This window comes from Salvelinus alpinus, chromosome 4 (assembly GCF_045679555.1).
Source record: "Salvelinus alpinus chromosome 4, SLU_Salpinus.1, whole genome shotgun sequence".
Lineage (NCBI taxonomy): Eukaryota > Metazoa > Chordata > Actinopteri > Salmoniformes > Salmonidae > Salvelinus > Salvelinus alpinus.
In genome coordinates, this window is record NC_092089.1 from 22,681,672 (window position 1) to 22,701,859 (window position 20,188).

General features: G+C 41.7%; 1 protein-coding gene across 1 annotated transcript in view; it reads right to left on the reverse strand.

The window, feature by feature from the left end:
• LOC139573058 (rap guanine nucleotide exchange factor 5-like) overlaps window positions 1-20,188 on the reverse strand; it is a 70,246-nt gene that overhangs the window by 36,532 nt on the left and 13,526 nt on the right. Inside the window, exons 2-3 of the mRNA XM_071396068.1 lie at window positions 14,715-14,854; window positions 13,821-13,933 (exon numbers count right to left, since the gene is read on the reverse strand). Coding sequence (XP_071252169.1) covers window positions 13,821-13,933; window positions 14,715-14,854 — 253 coding nt within the window. The remainder of the gene's footprint in view (window positions 1-13,820; window positions 13,934-14,714; window positions 14,855-20,188) is intronic.

The window sequence follows — 20,188 nt, forward strand, 5'->3', positions numbered from 1 at the left end:
AGTATCCATAATAAATACTAATACCCACTGAGCTGTAGGATGGGCCAGCAGTATCCATAATAAACACTAATACCCACTGAGCTGTAGGATGGGCCAGCAGTATCCATAATAAATACTAATACCCGCCGAGCTGTAGGATGGGCCAGCAGTATCCATAATAAAAACTATACCTACTGAGCTGTAGGATGGGCCAGCAGTATCCATAATAAATACTAATAGCCACTGAGCTGTAGGATGGGCCAGCAGTATCCATAATAAATACTAATACCCACTGAGCTGTAGGATGGGCCAGCAGTATCCATAATAAATACTAATACCCGCTGAGCTGTAGGATGGGCCAGCAGTATCCATAATAAATACTAATACCCACTGAGCTGTAGGATGGGCCAGCAGTATCCATAATAAATACTAATACTCACTGAGCTGTGGGATGGGCCAGCAGTATCCATATTAAATACTAATACCCACTGAGCTGTGGGATGGGCCAGCAGTATCCATAATAAATACTAATACCCACTGAGCTGTAGGATGGGCCAGCAGTATCCATAATAAACACTAATACCCACTGAGCTGTAGGATGGGCCAGCAGTATCCATAATAAATACTAATACCCACTGAGCTGTAGGATGGGCCAGCAGTATCCATAATAAATACTAATACCCACTGAGCTGTAGGATGGGCCAGCAGTATCCATAATAAATACTAATACCCACTGAGCTGTAGGATGGGCCAGCAGTATCCATAATAAACACTACTACCCACTAAACAGGCCAAGCCGTCTTCTATGAGTTAAAAAAAACTACTGTGTCTTAATTGGCACCTGGCCAATGTGGTGCACTATAGGGAATAGGATGCCTAAACCAGCCAATGAATATTTAATTATGGGATGGGGCTATACCCGGCAAGAGGCTTAGTTCATTAGCAGGTTCTGCTTCCCGTCATGATCCTGAAATGAGTCTCCCTGCCTATACAAAAAATATGACATTAAAAAGAGAATGATACACACACCTGGTGTGCTGCTGGTACTACATTAAATCTCTTGTGTCTGTTCCTTCCAGATAACCCTGAAACTGACCCCAGTCTGAAGAGTATCCATAAAAACACTTTCTTTTTTATTTAACTGGGCAAGTCAGTTAAGAACTAATTCTTATTTACAATGAGGGTCTACACTGGTGAAGCCCAGACACGCTTGCACCGCCGTTGGGGCTCCCAATCACTGCCGGTTGTGATACAGCCTGGATTTGAACCAGGGTGTCTGTAGTGACACGTCTAGCACTGAGATGCAGTGCCTTAGACCGCTGAGCCACCAGGGTGCCCACTAATACCCACTGAGCTGAAGGATGGGCCAGCAGTATCCATAATAAACACTAATACCCACTGAGCTGTAGGATGGGCCAGCAGTATCCATAATAAACACTAATACCCACTGAGCTGTAGGATGGGCCAGCAGTATCCACAATAAACACTAATACCCACTAAACAGGGCAAGTTTTCTTCTATGAGAAGATGTCTACAATAGTACCATGACATCCTGAAATGAGTCTCCCTGCTTGTACAAAAGATATTACATTAAAAAGAGAAAATCCAACTCGTATGGATGGTGAGGTTCAACGGCAATAACTATTGTAATCCTGCAATGTTAGAGATAGGAGTCCCACTAGCGGTGAAACTGGAGGGTATCGCAATTCAAATAAATCATCATAAATGTTATGGATTTTAAACATTTATGTACATATAAGTGTCTTATATCGTCTGAAAGCTTAAATTCTTGTTAATCTAACTGCACAGTCCGATTTACAGTAACTATTACATCGAAAACATGCCATGCGATTGTTTGAGGACGGCGCCCCTCATCAAAATATTTTTCCACGGGCACAGGTTTCATACATTCACAAATAACGATTAAATATTCACTTACTTTTTGAAAATCTTCCTCTGTTTTGTCATCCGAATTGTCCCAGCTATAACATCTAGTGTCCTTTTGTTAGATAAAGTCCTTCTTTATATCCCAGAAAGTGTTTAGTTGGCGCCTTCGATTTGAGTAATCCACTCGTTCAACATGCAGAGAAAGGAATCCGAAAATCTACCCCTAAACTTTGTTACAACAAGTCAAAATACATTTCTATTTACTCCTCAGATACCCTAAAATATAATCAAACTATAATATTTCTTACAGAAAGAAGTATGTTCAATAGGAAACTGATTTTAACAGGTGCTTATTGTCTTTATAGTGCACGCAAACACGAATTTCCAAGACTGTGTCCTTCTGCTAAAACTGATATTTCTTAATTGTTTTTGAAGTTACAAGTCTGAAACCTTGAACATAGACTGCTGACACCCGGTGGAAGCCATAGGAATTACATCCAGGGAGCTAATTGTCAAAATGACCTTACTCTTGCATTTCTAAGAGGATGGTCTCTCCAAAAAAAAAAGTTTCTGGTTCGTTTTTCTTTGGATTTTCTCCTAACATATCTATTGTGTTATATTCTCCTACGTTATTGTAACATTTCTACAAACGTCAAAGTGTTTTCTTTCCAATGGTACCAATTACAGTATATGCATATCCTGGCTTCAGGACCTGAGCTACAGGCAGTTTACTTTGGGCACGTCATTCAGACAGGAAGTGGAGAAAAAAGGAGCCCTAAGAAGCTTTAGGAGACCACAGTAAAGGAAAGAATAGGCTATGGGCTGAGCAATGCTTGGGCTTGTAAAATTCTCAGGTTTTCCTGAAATCCCAGTTTGAAAGGTCCTGGATTCAGGAGGATAGAAGCAGGAAGTCCAGAATCCTCCAACCATAATTCCTGGGAATATTAGGGAAGTTTCCATCATTTTGCAAGTCTAGCCATGCTGGAAATATCTCTTACATTATAAATATTACTCACAGCTAACTACAATAGGAGCCCAGGTCTTCCTCCTTACTGTTTTCATGCTGAAGCAGTCTGCAGGATCAGTGAATGGCCTGGGGACATAGACTCTATTCTATCAACCAACGGTCAGTCAATCTCTCTGTGTCCCAAATGGCACCCTATTCCCTTTATAGTGCATTACTTCTGACCAGTGTCCATAGGGCTTTGGTCAGAAGTAGTACGCTACATAGGGAATAGGGTGTTATTTGGGACACAGTCTCTGGTCTGCCTTTACTTCACTGAACACAGCACAGATAGGCTCACAGCCCCTGTTACTACCACTAGAACTTGACCAGGGAGAGATTAGCTGAGGACACAGTCCATTTCTTCCACTTAATCAGGGAAGGAGAGAAAGAAGCACTCCAGAAGATAAAAATGGATTCGCATGCAAATTGCATGAGAAACTGTACGTTGATGTTATTCATCTATATCTCTATGTACTATGGACATTGCTATCTATTCATATTCTTCCTACAAGTGAAGTTACTTGGAAGAGAAAGCTAATGTGGAATGAATACGTATGTAAAATTGTAAGTGTACGATTATTATTATTACTGTAGCATGTGCATGCAAATCTATCATACAATAACCATGACTTCATCCAAACACTCAGGTCAAACCAGATTTACTTTCCCATTATACAACAAGCATCCCAGCTATGCATTTCAATAAGCATTCATCTCTGAAATTATACCAGTAGTCATCTCTGACAATATACCAGAGAGTAGCAGTAGTCATCTCTGACAATATACCAGTAGTCATCTCTGACAATATACCAGAGAGTAGCAGTAGTCATCTCTGACAATATACCAGTAGTCATCTCTGACAATATACCAGTAGTCATCTCTGACAATATACCAGAGAGTAGCAGTAGTCATCTCTGACAATATACCAGTAGTCATCTCTGACAATATACCAGTAGTCATCTCTGACAATATACCAGAGAGTAGCAGTAGTCATCTCTGACGATATACCAGTAGTCATCTCTGACGATATACCAGTAGTCATCTCTGACAATATACCAGTAGTCATCTCTGACAATATACCAGTAGTCATCTCTGACAATATACCAGAGAGTAGCAGTAGTCATCTCTGACAATGTACCAGTAGTCATCTCTGACAATATACCAGTAGTCATCTCTGACAATATACCAGTAGTCATCTCTGACATTATACCAGAGAGTAGCAGTAGTCATCTCTGACAATATACCAGTAGTCATCTCTGACAATGTACCAGTAGTCATCTCTGACAATGTACCAGTAGTCATCTCTGACAATGTACCAGTAGTCATCTCTGACAATATACCAGAGAGTAGCAGTAGTCATCTCTGACATTATACCAGTAGTCATCTCTGACAATATACCAGTAGTCATCTCTGACAATATACCAGAGAGTAGCAGTAGTCATCTCTGACATTATACCAGTAGTCATCTCTGACATTATACCAGTAGTCATCTCTGACAATATACCAGTAGTCATCTCTGATAATATACCAGTAGTCATCTCTGACATTATACCAGTAGTCATCTCTGACAATATACCAGTAGTCATCTCTGACAATATACCAGTAGTCATCTCTGACAATATACCAGTAGTCATCTCTGACAATATACCAGTAGTCATCTCTGACAATATACCAGTAGTCATCTCTGACAATATACCAGTAGTCATCTCTGACAATATACCAGTAGTCATCTCTGACAATATACCAGAGAGTAGCAGTAGTCATCTCTGACAATGTACCAGTAGTCATCTCTGACAATATACCAGTAGTCATCTCTGACAATATACCAGAGAGTAGCAGTAGTCATCTCTGACAATATACCAGTAGTCATCTCTGACAATATACCAGAGAGTAGCAGTAGTCATCTCTGATAATATACCAGTAGTCATCTCTGACAATGTACCAGTAGTCATCTCTGTCAATATACCAGAGAGTAGCAGTAGTCATCTCTGACAATGTACCAGTAGTCATCTCTGACAATATACCAGTAGTCATCTCTGACAATATACCAGAGAGTAGCAGTAGTCATCTCTGACAATGTACCAGTAGTCATCTCTGACAATATACCAGTAGTCATCTCTGACAATATACCAGAGAGTAGCAGTAGTCATCTCTGACAATATACCAGTAGTCATCTCTGACAATATACCAGAGAGTAGCAGTAGTCATCTCTGATAATATACCAGTAGTCATCTCTGACAATGTACCAGTAGTCATCTCTGTCAATATACCAGAGAGTAGCAGTAGTCATCTCTGACAATATACCAGTAGTCATCTCTGATAATATACCAGTAGTCATCTCTGACAATGTACCAGTAGTCATCTCTGACATTATACCAGTAGTCATCTCTGACAATATACCAGTAGTCATCTCTGACAATGTACCAGTAGTCATCTCTGACATTATACCAGTAGTCATCTCTGACAATATACCAGTAGTCATCTCTGACATTATACCAGTAGTCATCTCTGACAATATACCAGTAGTCATCTCTGACAATGTACCAGTAGTCATCTCTGACATTATACCAGTAGTCATCTCTGACAATATACCAGTAGTCATCTCTGACAATATACCAGTAGTCATCTCTGACATTATACCAGTAGTCATCTCTGACAATATACCAGTAGTCATCTCTGACAATGTACCAGTAGTCATCTCTGACATTATACCAGTAGTCATCTCTGACAATATACCAGAGAGTAGCAGTAGTCATCTCTGACATTATACCAGTAGTCATCTCTGACAATGTACCAGTAGTCATCTCTGAAATTATACCAGTAGTCATCTCTGACAATATACCAGAGAGTAGCAGTAGTCATCTCTGACAATATACCAGTAGTCATCTCTGACAATATACCAGTAGTCATCTCTGACAATATACCAGAGAGTAGCAGTAGTCATCTCTGACAATATACCAGTAGTCATCTCTGATAATATACCAGTAGTCATCTCTGACAATGTACCAGTAGTCATCTCTGACATTATACCAGTAGTCATCTCTGACAATATACCAGTAGTCATCTCTGACAATGTACCAGTAGTCATCTCTGACATTATACCAGTAGTCATCTCTGACAATATACCAGTAGTCATCTCTGACATTATACCAGTAGTCATCTCTGACAATATACCAGTAGTCATCTCTGACAATGTACCAGTAGTCATCTCTGACATTATACCAGTAGTCATCTCTGACAATATACCAGTAGTCATCTCTGACAATATACCAGTAGTCATCTCTGACATTATACCAGTAGTCATCTCTGACAATATACCAGTAGTCATCTCTGACAATGTACCAGTAGTCATCTCTGACATTAAACCAGTAGTCATCTCTGACAATATACCAGAGAGTAGCAGTAGTCATCTCTGACATTATACCAGTAGTCATCTCTGACAATGTACCAGTAGTCATCTCTGAAATTATACCAGTAGTCATCTCTGACAATATACCAGAGAGTAGCAGTAGTCATCTCTGACAATATACCAGTAGTCATCTCTGACAATATACCAGTAGTCATCTCTGACAATATACCAGAGAGTAGCAGTAGTCATCTCTGACAATATACCAGTAGTCATCTCTGACAATGTACCAGTAGTCATCTCTGACAATGTACCAGTAGTCATCTCTGACAATATACCAGTAGTCATCTCTGACAATGTACCAGAGAGTAGCAGTAGTCATCTCTGACAATATACCAGTAGTCATCTCTGACAATGTACCAGTAGTCATCTCTGACAATGTACCAGTAGTCATCTCTGACAATATACCAGAGAGTAGCAGTAGTCATCTCTGACATTATACCAGTAGTCATCTCTGACAATATACCAGTAGTCATCTCTGACAATATACCAGAGAGTAGCAGTAGTCATCTCTGACAATATACCAGTAGTCATCTCTGACAATATACCAGAGAGTAGCAGTAGTCATCTCTGACATTATACCAGTAGTCATCTCTGACAATATACCAGTAGTCATCTCTGACAATATACCAGTAGTCATCTCTGACAATGTACCAGTAGTCATCTCTGACAATGTACCAGTAGTCATCTCTGACAATATACCAGTAGTCATCTCTGACAATATACCAGTAGTCATCTCTGACAATGTACCAGTAGTCATCTCTGACAATGTACCAGTAGTCATCTCTGACAATGTACCAGTAGTCATCTCTGACAATGTACCAGTAGTCATCTCTGACAATATACCAGTAGTCATCTCTGACAATATACCAGTAGTCATCTCTGACATTATACCAGTAGTCATCTCTGACAATGTACCAGTAGTCATCTCTGACAATGTACCAGTAGTCATCTCTGACATTATACCAGTAGTCATCTCTGACAATATACCAGTAGTCATCTCTGACAATATACCAGAGAGTAGCAGTAGTCATCTCTGACAATATACCAGTAGTCATCTCTGACAATATACCAGAGAGTAGCAGTAGTCATCTCTGACATTATACCAGTAGTCATCTCTGACAATATACCAGTAGTCATCTCTGACAATATACCAGTAGTCATCTCTGACAATGTACCAGTAGTCATCTCTGACAATGTACCAGTAGTCATCTCTGACAATATACCAGTAGTCATCTCTGACAATATACCAGTAGTCATCTCTGACAATGTACCAGTAGTCATCTCTGACAATGTACCAGTAGTCATCTCTGACAATGTACCAGTAGTCATCTCTGACAATGTACCAGTAGTCATCTCTGACAATATACCAGAGAGTAGCAGTAGTCATCTCTGACATTATACCAGTAGTCATCTCTGACATTATACCAGTAGTCATCTCTGACAATATACCAGAGAGTAGCAGTAGTCATCTCTGACAATATACCAGTAGTCATCTCTGACAATGTACCAGTAGTCATCTCTGACATTATACCAGTAGTCATCTTTGATAATATACCAGTAGTCATCTCTTATAATATACCTGTAGTCATCTATGACAATGTACCAGTAGTCATCTCTTTTAATATACCAGTAGTCATCTTTGATAATATACTAGTAGTCATCTCTTATAATATACCTGTAGTCATCTATGACAATGTACCAGTAGTCATCTCTTATAATATACCAGTAGTCATCTCTGACATTATACCAGCAGTCATCTCTGACATTATACCAGCAGTCATCTCTGACATTGTACCAGTAGTCATCTCTGACAATGTACCAGTAAATATATGATATGATCCCCAATCAGAGACAACGATAGACAGCTGCCTCTGATTGGGAACCATACCAGGCCAACATAGAAATAACAAAACTAGAATGCCCACCATAGTCACACCCTGACCTAACCAAAATAGAGAATAAAAAAGGCTCTCTAAGGTCAGGGCGTGACATCATGTCTGATAATACACCAGTATTCATCTCTGACAATACACCAGTAGTCATCTCTGATAATGTACCAGTGGTCATCTCTGACAATACACCAGAGAGCAATTACATAGATTCATAATGAAGGCTTCCAATCACAGTGGTCTGGTTATTAAAAATAACACATTACAAATAATGTAGGCCTACTATGTACTGCATGTGTCCCAAATGTTCCCCTATTCCCTTTGTACTACTTTTAAAGAGAGCTCGGGTCAACAGTAATGCACTATAGGGAATAGGATGCCATTTGGGACACGTTCCATAGGAGCAGAATTGCAATGCCTTATGGGTTAAGAATCAGTCTGCTCGTTAGCGAACAGGACAGACCTCAAACCAAAACATCAATCTTCTTTGTTGACAATCTCTTCTCTCGTTAAGTAGATGGTAACACAATGTTCCAGTTGGACGTTGTTTGTTTGTTTGTTTTGTGACGTGTACTTTCTGGTAATGAGTGAATCTGTGCTGAGGGGGAATCAATAGCAGCACTCAGAGGTTTGGCTCAGGGAGAGAAGGCAAGTACGAACCCTACCCAACACTGAGCGATGGCACCCTATTCCCTTTATACTGTATCCCACAGGGCACCCTATTCCCTTTATAGTGTATCCCACATGGTACCCTATTCCCTTTATTGTGTATCCCACAGGGCACCCTATTCCCTTTATAGTGTATCCCACAGGGCACCCTATTCCCTTTATAGTGTATCCTACAGGGCACCCTATTCCCTTTATAGTGTATCCCACATGGCACCCTATTCCCTTTATAGTGTATCCCACATGGCACCCTATTCCCTTTATAGTGTATCCCACATGGCACCCTATTCCCTTTATAGTGTATCCCACAGGGCACCCTATTCCCTTTATAGTGTATCCCACAGGGCACCCTATTCCCTTTATAGTGTATCCCACAGGGCACCCTATTCCCTTTATAGTGTATCCCACAGGGCACCCTATTCCCTTTATATTGTATCCCACATGGCACCCTATTCCCTTTATAGTGTGCCCACATGGCACCCTATTCCCTTTATAGTGTATCCCATATGGCACCCTATTCCCTTTATAGTGTATCCCACAGGGTACCCTATTCCCTTTATAGTGTATCCCACATTGGACCCTATTCCCTTTATAGTGCACTACATTAGACAAGAGCAGTGGTATTCAAACTGTTTTAGCTGGGATCCCATAACTTTTCGAGACCCCAAATCTAATGACTCAACCTTAAAATCGGTACATTTAGGTTTTTACATCAAAACATTTTCTTCAAGATGAAAAGAAACCAATAGATACATTTACTCAATAAAATGAAATGTGTCATTATCTTTCTCAAAAACATGTGTATATTGTCCCATACAGTAATCTGTACTCTTATTTCTTTGTTCCCCAAAGGAGTTCCCCCGTGACCCCACTAAGGGTCATGACCCCGACTTTGAATACCACTGGAATATAGTATATAGTAGAATACAATGGTGTGTAGCTGTACATTATATTATGGGCTTATGGTGATCACATCTTCCTCAAACATGCCTGTAGTGTTCTTTAAAAGAAGTGCTCATCTTTATAATGTCTGGGTTAGCCTGGGTATCTGGGAACTAACCCTCAACAGCTATAGCAGCTTGAATATTATATTTGTAAAGATTGTTCTTTTCACTTCATTGAGATATCAATTATATATGAGGAGATTTATATTAGCTCTGCTTATCATCAACCCCCAACACATTGACTACGGCATCCTAAATGGCACCCTATTCCCTAAGTAGTGCACAACTTAGAGAACAGGGTACCATTTGGAACACAGAAATATAGTCTTCTCATGGCTGGCTGCCTGCGTGGAGCTAATGACTTCTCATCAGAAAACCACCATCTCCATCTCCTCATGACAGGTTTAGTAGAGACAATATTATATAGTTGCATGGTTTTTAGTGAGGCTGAGATTCCATATTATCCCGTATGATCTCCCCCCCTTGTTATTCTGGAGGGAGCAGTGAGAGCCGCCCAGGGTCCCAACAGTAGCATTAGCAGGGTTGCAGAATGAACAGAGAGAGAGCGAGGGGAGGGTGAGAAAACAGGGAGGGAGAGGAGAGAGAGATGACTAGTTTAGAGGAGCCAGGACTGAATGGACTCTGGAGTTACTGTATGAAGGATCTTTGACAGGCGATCAGTGTCTCATTGGGACGTACAGAGCTGAGTCCCTATCCCCAGCTTATAGAACACCGATCTGAACATCAAATTGACCCCAAAATCACCATTTCCTGATATGTCCTCTACACTGCTTCCTGCATTTGCTCTTGATTCTAGAACCCTCTCTAGAGAAGGTCTAGGTGTTCAGATCAGTTCAGTGAAGCCACAAACACACACTTACTCATCAGAATGAGCAATTATATGGTCTGGCAGAAGCAAAGCATGGAGCAGGCAGCCTGATAGGGAAGTCATCTTGGACCGGCTGCATCTATCTCCCATCTCCCACTGCTCTATATATCAGCCTCCCTTCTCCCATCTCCCACTGCTCTATATATCAGCCTCCCTTCTCCCATCTCCCACTGCTCTATATATCAGCCTCCCATCTCCCATCTCCCACTGCTCTATATATCAGCCTCCCATCTCCCATCTCCCACTGCTCTATATATCAGCCTCCCATCTCCTTTCTCAAACTGCTCTATATATCAGCCTCCCATCTCCCTTCTCCAACTGCTCTATATATCAGCCTCCCATCTCCCTTCTCCAACTGCTCTATATATCAGCCTCCCATCTCCCTTCTCCAACTGCTCTATATATCAGCCTCCCATCTCCCTTCTCCAACTGCTCTATATATCAGCCTCCCATCTCCCTTCTCCCATCTCCCATCTCCCACTGCTCTATATATCAGCATCCCATCTCCCATCTCCCACTGCTCTATATATCAGCCTCCCATCTCCCTTCTCCCATCTCCCATCTCCCACTGCTCTATATATCAGCCTCCCATCTCCCATCTCCCACTGCTCTATATATCAGCCTCCCATCTCCCATCTCCCACTGCTCTATATATCAGCCTCCCATCTCCCTTCTCCCACTGCTCTATATATCAGCCTCCCTTCTCCCATCTCCCACTGCTCTATATATCAGCCTCCCATCTCCCATCTCCCACTGCTCTATATATCAGCCTCCCTTCTCCCTTCTCCCATCTCCCACTGCTCTATATATCAACCTCCCATCTCCCTTCTCCCACTGCTCTATATATCAGCCTCCCTTCTCCCATCTCCAACTGCTCTATATATCAGCCTCCCATCTCCCATCTCCCACTGCTCTATATATCAGCCTCCCTCCTCCCTTCTCCCATCTCCCACTGCTCTATATATCAGCCTCCCTTCTCCCATCTCCAACTGCTCTATATATCAGCCTCCCTTCTCCCATCTCCCACTGCTCTATATATCAGCCTCCCTTCTCCCATCTCCCACTGCTCTATATATCAGCCTCCCATCTCCCATCTCCCACTGCTCTATATATCAGCCTCCCTTCTCCCATCTCCCACTGCTCTATATATCAGCCTCCCATCTCCCACTGCTCTATATATCAGACTCCCATCTCCCTTCTCCCATCTCCCATTTCTCACTGATCTATATATCAGCCTCCCTTCTCCCATGTCCCACTGCTCTATATATCAGCCTCCCTTCTCCCTTCTCCCATCTCCCATTTCTCACTGATCTATATATCAGCCTCCCTTCTCCCATGTCCCACTGCTCTATATATCAGCCTCCCTCCTCCCTTCTCCCATCTCCCATTTCCCACTGTTCTATATATCAGTCTCCCTTCTCCCATCTCCCTTCTCCCATCTCCCATTTCTCACTGATCTATATATCAGACTCCCATCTCCCTTCTCCCATCTCCCATTTCTCACTGATCTATATATCAGCCTCCCTTCTCCCATGTCCCACTGCTCTATATATCAGCCTCCCTTCTCCCATCTCCCATTTCTCACTGCTCTATATATCAGCCTCCCATCTCCCATGTCCCACAGTTCTATATATCAGTCTCCCTTCTCCCATCTCCCTTCTCCCATCTCCCACTGCTCTATATATCAGCCTCCCATCTCCCATCTCCAACTGCTCTATATATCAGTCTCCCATCTCCCTTCTTTCATCTCCCACTGCTCTATATATCAGCCTCCCATCTCCCATGTCCCACTGTTCTATATATCAGTCTCCCTTCTCCAATCTCCCTTCTCCCATTTCCCACTGCTCTATATATCAGTCTCCCTTCTCCCATCTCCAACTGCTCTATATATCAGTCTCCCTTCTCCCATCTCCCTTCTTTCTTCTCCCACTGCTCTATATATCAGCCTCCCATCTCCCATGTCCCACTGTTCTATATATCAGTCTCCCTTCTCCCATCTCCCTTCTTTCATCTCCCACTGCTCTATATATCAGCCTCCCATCTCCCATGTCCCACTGTTCTATATATCAGCCTCCCTTCTCCCATCTCCCTTCTTTCATCTCCCACTGCTCTATATATCAGCCTCCCATCTCACATGTCCCACTGTTCTATATATCAGTCTCCCTTCTCCCATCTCCCACTGCTCTATATATCAGCCTCCCATCTCACATGTCCCACTGTTCTATATATCAGTCTCCCTTCTCCCATCTCCCTTCTCCCATTTCCCACTGCTCTATATATCAGTCTCCCTTCTCCCATCTCCAACTGCTCTATATATCAGTCTCCCTTCTCCCATCTCCCTTCTTTCATCTCCCACTGCTCTATATATCAGCCTCCCATCTCCCATGTCCCACTGTTCTATATATCAGTCTCCCTTCTCCCATCTCCCTTCTTTCATCTCCCACTGCTCTATATATCAGCCTCCCATCTCCCATGTCCCACTGCTCTATATATCAGCCTCCCTTCTCCCACCTCCCACTGCTCTATATATCAGTCTCCCTTCTCCCATCTCCCTTCTTTCATCTCCCACTGCTCTATATATCAGCCTCCCATCTCCCATCTCCCACTGCTCTATATATCAGTCTCCCATCTCCCTTCTCCCATCTCCCACTGCTCTATATATCAGTCTCCCTTCTCCCATCTCCCTTCTTTCATCTCCCACTGCTCTGTATATCAGCCTCCCACCTCTCTTCTCCCATTTCCCATTGCTCTATATATCACTCTCCCAGGAGCAGCCTGCATCTCTCACTTTATCTCTCTCAATCTATTCTCTCTCTCTCTTTCTCTATCACCCTATTTCCTCATCACCATACATAGTCATCTATCCCTCTTTAGTAAGAGACACTCCTCTCTCTCTCTCTCTCTCTCTCTCTCTCTCTCTTCAATTTAAGGGGCTTTATTGGCATGGGAAACATATGTTTACATTGCCAAAGCAAGTGAAATAGATAATAAACAAAAGTGAAATATACAATAACAAATGAACAGTCTCTCTATCTCTCTGATGCCGCTTGAAAAATATTCACATAATTTAGCATAGATTAACATAGATTAACATAGATTAAAAGTAGTAGCCAGAGGCCAAAAATATTGATTTGGGGGGTAAGTGACTGACCTGACTCCTTGGTCTGCTGTGTGCTCCCCTGGTCATCACGGTGGTTGTCCAGCCTCAAGACAGACAGCAGGTGTTCTAGGATCTTCTCTGGGGTCCCTGACACCACCACGTACCTGTCAGAGACAACACTGTCACTGGACGAGTCGTCCTCGATGGAGGACAGAGAGCGACTGCTGCTGCACACCTCCTCTCCATCCCCCTCTCCCTCTGACTCCTCCTCGTCTATGTAGCGGAAGTAGGGGACATCGAAGGTGGGGACTTTGGTGGCCTTGGCCCCTTCCTCTGCCCGGCTGGCGCTGTCACTGCCCCCGCTTCCACTGCTGCCTTCCTCTGAGTCTTCCTCCTCATCCTCCTCCTGCTCCACCAGAGCCACCGCTGCCAGCAGCCTGCCCTCCTCCCGCTGCCGCAGGTCCGGGGGTTGCCGCGGCCGAGTGCCCATCCTCAGCGTGTCCCTGTGCCCCTTACAGCCGGTACCACTGTTGCCGTGGTTACTGCTGCATGCCTTCCCTCAGCCACCCATTGGCCCATCCGCCTAGCTGTCCACCTGCTGCAGCTGCTATAGAGCCCTGGGAGAACCCTGGTCCTGTGGTCTCCCTACCCCAGAGAGAGTTCTCCACACCCAGCCTGATATGGTGACGCTCTCCCCTGTGTCTACACAGCCAGTCAGCCAGTCAGCCAGCTACGGCTCACTCCCGGCTTCCTCACTCTCTCTCACACACACACGCTAGCTCCATCCATCTGTGTGCTGTGAGCTGCAATGCAAGCACACGCCGCCTGTGTTGAGAAGTGTGTGTGTGTGTGTGTGTGGAGACTGAGGAGGAGAACGACTAAAAGGAGGGAGAAAAGAGAGAGAGTGAGAGGGAGGGGTGAAAGCAGAGAGACAGAGAGGCTTACCTCCTGTCCCCCTCCTCTGGTCTCCGCCCTCCCCTGGCCGATGCGGAGGGGGCTGGCCGCTGTGACGACACTCTCTGGAGCACCAGCACCTCCTGGCCCCGCTCCCGCACACATACACGGACTGCCTCGTCACTGTGGGCCTGGAGGGAGGGAGGGAGGGAGGGAGGGAGGGAGGGAGGGAGGGAGGGGCATAATCACTAAGGAGATTCCCTGTCTTTTCTTTTCCTCTCACCGCATCCCATTGATTTCCATCACAATAGCCCTGTCACATCCAGTCCTCTGAATGAAAGACCCTCTCCATAGATTACAATAATCATTCATTCATTTTTTATCAGTAAACCCCAGTCAGGAATTGTATTTACATTCACATAATCAAACAAATGCATATTTTAATGAACAATTGTTCTTTAGAGGATATGAATGCTGTTAAGACCATGATTTATCTATCTTCCTTCCGTAACACTTTGGATGTGTTTTATGTGAGGAGCAGGTCTTAGTGTGTAGTAAAAACACTGGCTTTAAAGGGTTTGCTGTTGGCCTCAGATGAGACAGCTCAGGGTTTTCTAATGTCACCCCTGTGTGCTCTGTGTGAGGGTTTCATAAGAAAGAGAGATAGGGACTGGTGCAGAACACACATTCACACACAGGAACACACACACTGCGACGGCACTGTCACTTAATCACCAGAGTGTTATCAATCTTTCCCAGCCTTCAGGCACATAGGGAAAACCCTTAACTGGTCATCTCTCTCTCTCACTCCATCCCCCCTATACTGTCCCCCCCCACTCTTTCCACCCACACAGGAACAACAAAGTCCTCTGCTGTGAGTGCCTGTCCTCTGGCCACCCAGTCTCATGCAGTCATGGGTCAAGGATAGCACTTTAACCCACTGAGACAATTACCACAACAACAACTACAAATTATGACTGTTCCTCACATGCAGTAGAGCAGAATAAGTTGTGAAGCAAAATCAATTAGTAAACAGTCCATCCATGTATATGCAGTAGTAGTCACATTACGCAGTCCACTCTCTCTGTGGGAATACCCAGGGGTTGAATTGGGATATTGGAGTAGGAACTGTCCCAGATAATGGTGTTAAATATTATTGCTAGGTTATTACTAGGTTATTGCTAGTGTCGCTCTAGATTAAAGACTAAGAGGCAATGAAAGTGTGTGTGTGTGTGTGTGTGTGTGTGTGTGTGTGTGTGTGTGTGTGTGTGTGTGTGTGTGTGTGTGTGTGTGTGTGTGTGTGTGTGTGTGTGTGTGTGTGTGTGTGTGTGTGTGTGTGTGTGCGTGTGCGTGCGTGTGCGTGTGTGTGTTTGCATGCTGTGTCGAACTGTGATGTTTTTTCCCCTTAAGTCCTAATCAAGAGTTCATTATCTTTATCAATACCATTGGTTCAATAAGACAATAATGTCTTGAAGGGTGTGTAAATTAGAAAGAGAGTTACATCACCACTATAGTCTGCATAGAGGGTTAACACCGGCACCAATGCAGACGAAGGGGAAGAAACAAATTGAACCAATCAGGCCGGGGGATATTGGCTGGAGTGGAAACCAAGGGACACATGGAGGCCCTGTAAGGAATCGAGGCTGGGACGATGTGCAAGAGAAGTGTAGTGGGGGGTTGTGGGAACTGGGAAAAGGAAGTCACATTCAACCATTTGTAGCTGTTTGGGTCATAACTGGATAAACTAAAACACACACAGATGTATAAATACCAGATGGAAATCACTATTCAGTTAACTCAGAGAGCATTGGGGATTAGTAGAGGGAGTGGATGAATACTGGAAAACATTCATACATAAACACACAAAAAATAGTATTCTTCAACAAAATAGCCTGTAATGGTGATTGTAATGGACCTGTAATGGTGATTGTAATGGACCTGTAATGGTGATTGTAATGGACCTGTAATGGTGATTGTAATGGACCTGTAATGGTGATTGTAATGGACCTGTAATGGTGATTGTAATGGACCTGTAATGGTGATTGTAATGGACCTGTAATGGTGATTGTAATGGACCTGTAATGGTGATTGTAATGGACCTGTAATGGTGATTGTAATGGACCTGTAATGGTGATTGTAATGGACCTGTAATGGTGATTGTAATTGACTGGTTGAACCAGGACTAGTGATTCTACAACTCTTCCATTCCATCTCATTATTTCTCTCATCGGATGTCTGAACATGTCAGCTTTGCAAGTAGCCATGCATGATGATGTCTGCCAAGTATACAGTTTGCATAATACCCCGATTTAAATGAATGGTTGAAGCATTTGACATTCAGTAAAGTCGGTGATATTTAGGCAGTAGATACAGAGCCAGAATAGTACCCTATTCCCTGTATAGTGCACTACTTTGACCAGAGGCCTAAGGGTAGGGGGATGGGAATAGGGTGCCATTTGGGATGCAGATTATTAATAGGTTGTAGAGTACAGTAGATGAATAGGTGGTAGATTACAGTAGATTAATAGGTGGTAGAATACAGTATATGAATAGCTGGTAGAGTACAGTAGATTAATAGATAGTAGATTACAGTAGATTAATAGGTTCTATAGTACAGTAGATTAATAGGTGGTAGAGTACAGTAGATGAATAGGTGGTAGAGTACAGTAGATTAATAGGTGGTAGAATACAGTAGATTAATAGGTGGTAGAATACAGTAGATTAATAGATGGTAGAGTACAGTAGATGAATAGGTGGTAGAGTACAGTAGATTAATAGGTGGTAGAGTACAGTAGATTAATAGGTGGTAGAGTACAGTAGATGAATAGTTGGTAGAGTACAGTAGATTAATAGGTGGTAGAGTACAGTAGATTAATAGGTGGTAGAGTACAGTATATGAATAGGTGGTAGAGTACAGTAGATGAATAGGTGGTAGAATACAGTAGATTAATAGGTGGTAGAATACAGTAGATTAATAGGTGGTAGAATACAGTAGATTAATACGTAGAAGAGTACAATAGATTAATAGATAGTAGAGTACAGTAGATTAATAGGTGGTAGAGTACAGTAGATGAATAGGTGGTAGAGTACAGTAGATTAATAGATAGTAGATTACAGTAGATTAATAGGTGGTAGAATACAGTAGATGAATACGTAGAATAGTACAATAGATTAATAGATAGTAGAGTACAGTAGATTAATATATGGTAGAGTACAGTAGATTAATAGGTGGTAAAGTACAGTAGATGAATAGGTGGTAGAGTACAGTAGATTAATAGATGGTAGAGTACAGTAGATTAATAGGTGGTAGAGTACAATAGATTAATAGGTGGTAGAGTACAGTAGATTAATAGGTGGTAGAGTACAGTAGATTAATAGGTGGTAGAATACAGTAGATTAATAGGTGGTAGAGTACAGTAGATTAATAGATAGTAGAGTACAGTAGATGAATAGGTGGTAGAGTACAATAGATTAATAGGTGGTAGAGTACAGTAGATGAATAGGTGGTAGAGTACAGTAGATTAATAGGTGGTAGAATACAGTAGATTAATAGGTGGTAGAGTACAGTAGATTAATAGATGGTAGATTACAGTAGATTAATAGATGGTAGAGTTCAGTAGATTAATAGGTGGTAGAGTACAGTAGATTAATAGGTGGTAGAATACAGAAGATTAACAGATAGTAGATTACAGTAGATTAATAGATAGTAGAGTACAGTAGATTAATACGTAGAAGAGTACAATAGATTAATAGATGGTAGAGTACAGTAGATTAATAGGTGGTAGAGTACAGTAGATTAATAGATGGTAGAGTACAGTAGATTAATTAGATTAATAGATGGTAGAGTACAGTAGATTAATAGATGGTAGAGTACAGTAGATTAATAGATAGTAGAGTACAGTAGATTAATAGATGGTAGAGTACAGTAGATTAATAGGTGGTAGAGTACAGTAGATTAATAGGTGGTAGAGTACAGACAATAGATTAATAGATGGTAGAGTACAGTAGATTAATAGATAGTAGAGTACAGTAGATTAATAGATGGTAGAGTACAGTAGATTAATAGATAGTAGAGTACAGTAGATTAATAGGTGGTAGAATACAGAAGATTAACAGATAGTAGATTACAGTAGATTAATAGATAGTAGAGTACAGTAGATTAATACGTAGAAGAGTACAATAGATTAATAGATGGTAGAGTACGGTAGATTAATAGATGGTAGAGTACAGTAGATTAATAGATAGTAGAGTACAGTAGATTAATAGGTGGTAGAGTACAGTAGATTAATAGGTGGTAGAATACAGAAGATTAACAGATAGTAGATTACAGTAGATTAATAGATAGTAGAGTACAGTAGATTAATACGTAGAAGAGTACAATAGATTAATAGATAGTAGAGTACAGTAGATTAATAGGTGGTAGAGTACAGTAGATTAATAGATGGTAGAGTACAGTAGATTAATAGGTGGTGGGGTACAGTAGATAAATAGGTGGTAGAGTACAGTAGATTAATAGATGGTAGAGTACAGTAGATTAATACGTAGAAGAGTACAATAGATTAATAGATGGTAGAGTACAGTAGATGAATAGGTGGTAGAATACAGTAGATTAATAGATAGTAGATTACAGTAGATGAATAGGTGGTAGAGTACAGTAGATTAATAGATAGTAGAGTACAGTAGATTAATATATGGTAGAGTACAGTACTTTAATAGATGGTAGAGTACAGTAGATTAATATGTGGTAGAATACAGTAGAGGAATAGGTGGTAGAGTACAGTAGATTAATATATGGTAGAATACAGTAGATGAATAGATGGTAGAGTACAGTAGATTAATAGATAGTAGAGTACAGTAGATGAATAGATGGTAGAGTACAGTAGATTAATATGTGGTAGAGTACAGTAGATTAATATGTGGTAGAGTACAGTAGATTAATATGTGGTAGAGTACAGTAGATTAATAGGTGGTAGAGTACAGTAGATGAATAGATAGTAGAGTACAGTAGATTAATAGGTGGTAGAGTACAGTAGATGAATAGATAGTAGAGTACAGTAGATGAATATGTGGTAGAGTACAGTAGATTAATATGTGGTAGAGTACAGTAGATTAATATGTGGTAGAGTACAGTAGATGAATAGATAGTAGAGTACAGTAGATTAATAGGTGGTAGAGTACAGTAGATTAATAGATGGTAGAGTACAGTAGATTAATAGATGGTAGAGTACAGTAGATTAATAGATGGTAGAGTACAGTAGATTAATAGGTGGTAGAGTACAGTAGATTAATAGATAGTAGAGTACAGTAGATTAATATGTGGTAGAATACAGTAGAGGAATAGGTGGTAGAGTACAGTAGATTAATATGTGGTAGAATAAAGTAGATGAATAGATGGTAGAGTACAGTAGATTAATAGATAGTAGAGTACAGTAGATGAATAGGTGGTAGAGTACAATAGATTATTAGGTGGTAGAGTACAGTAGATTAATATGTGGTAGAATAAATTAGATGAATAGATGGTAGAG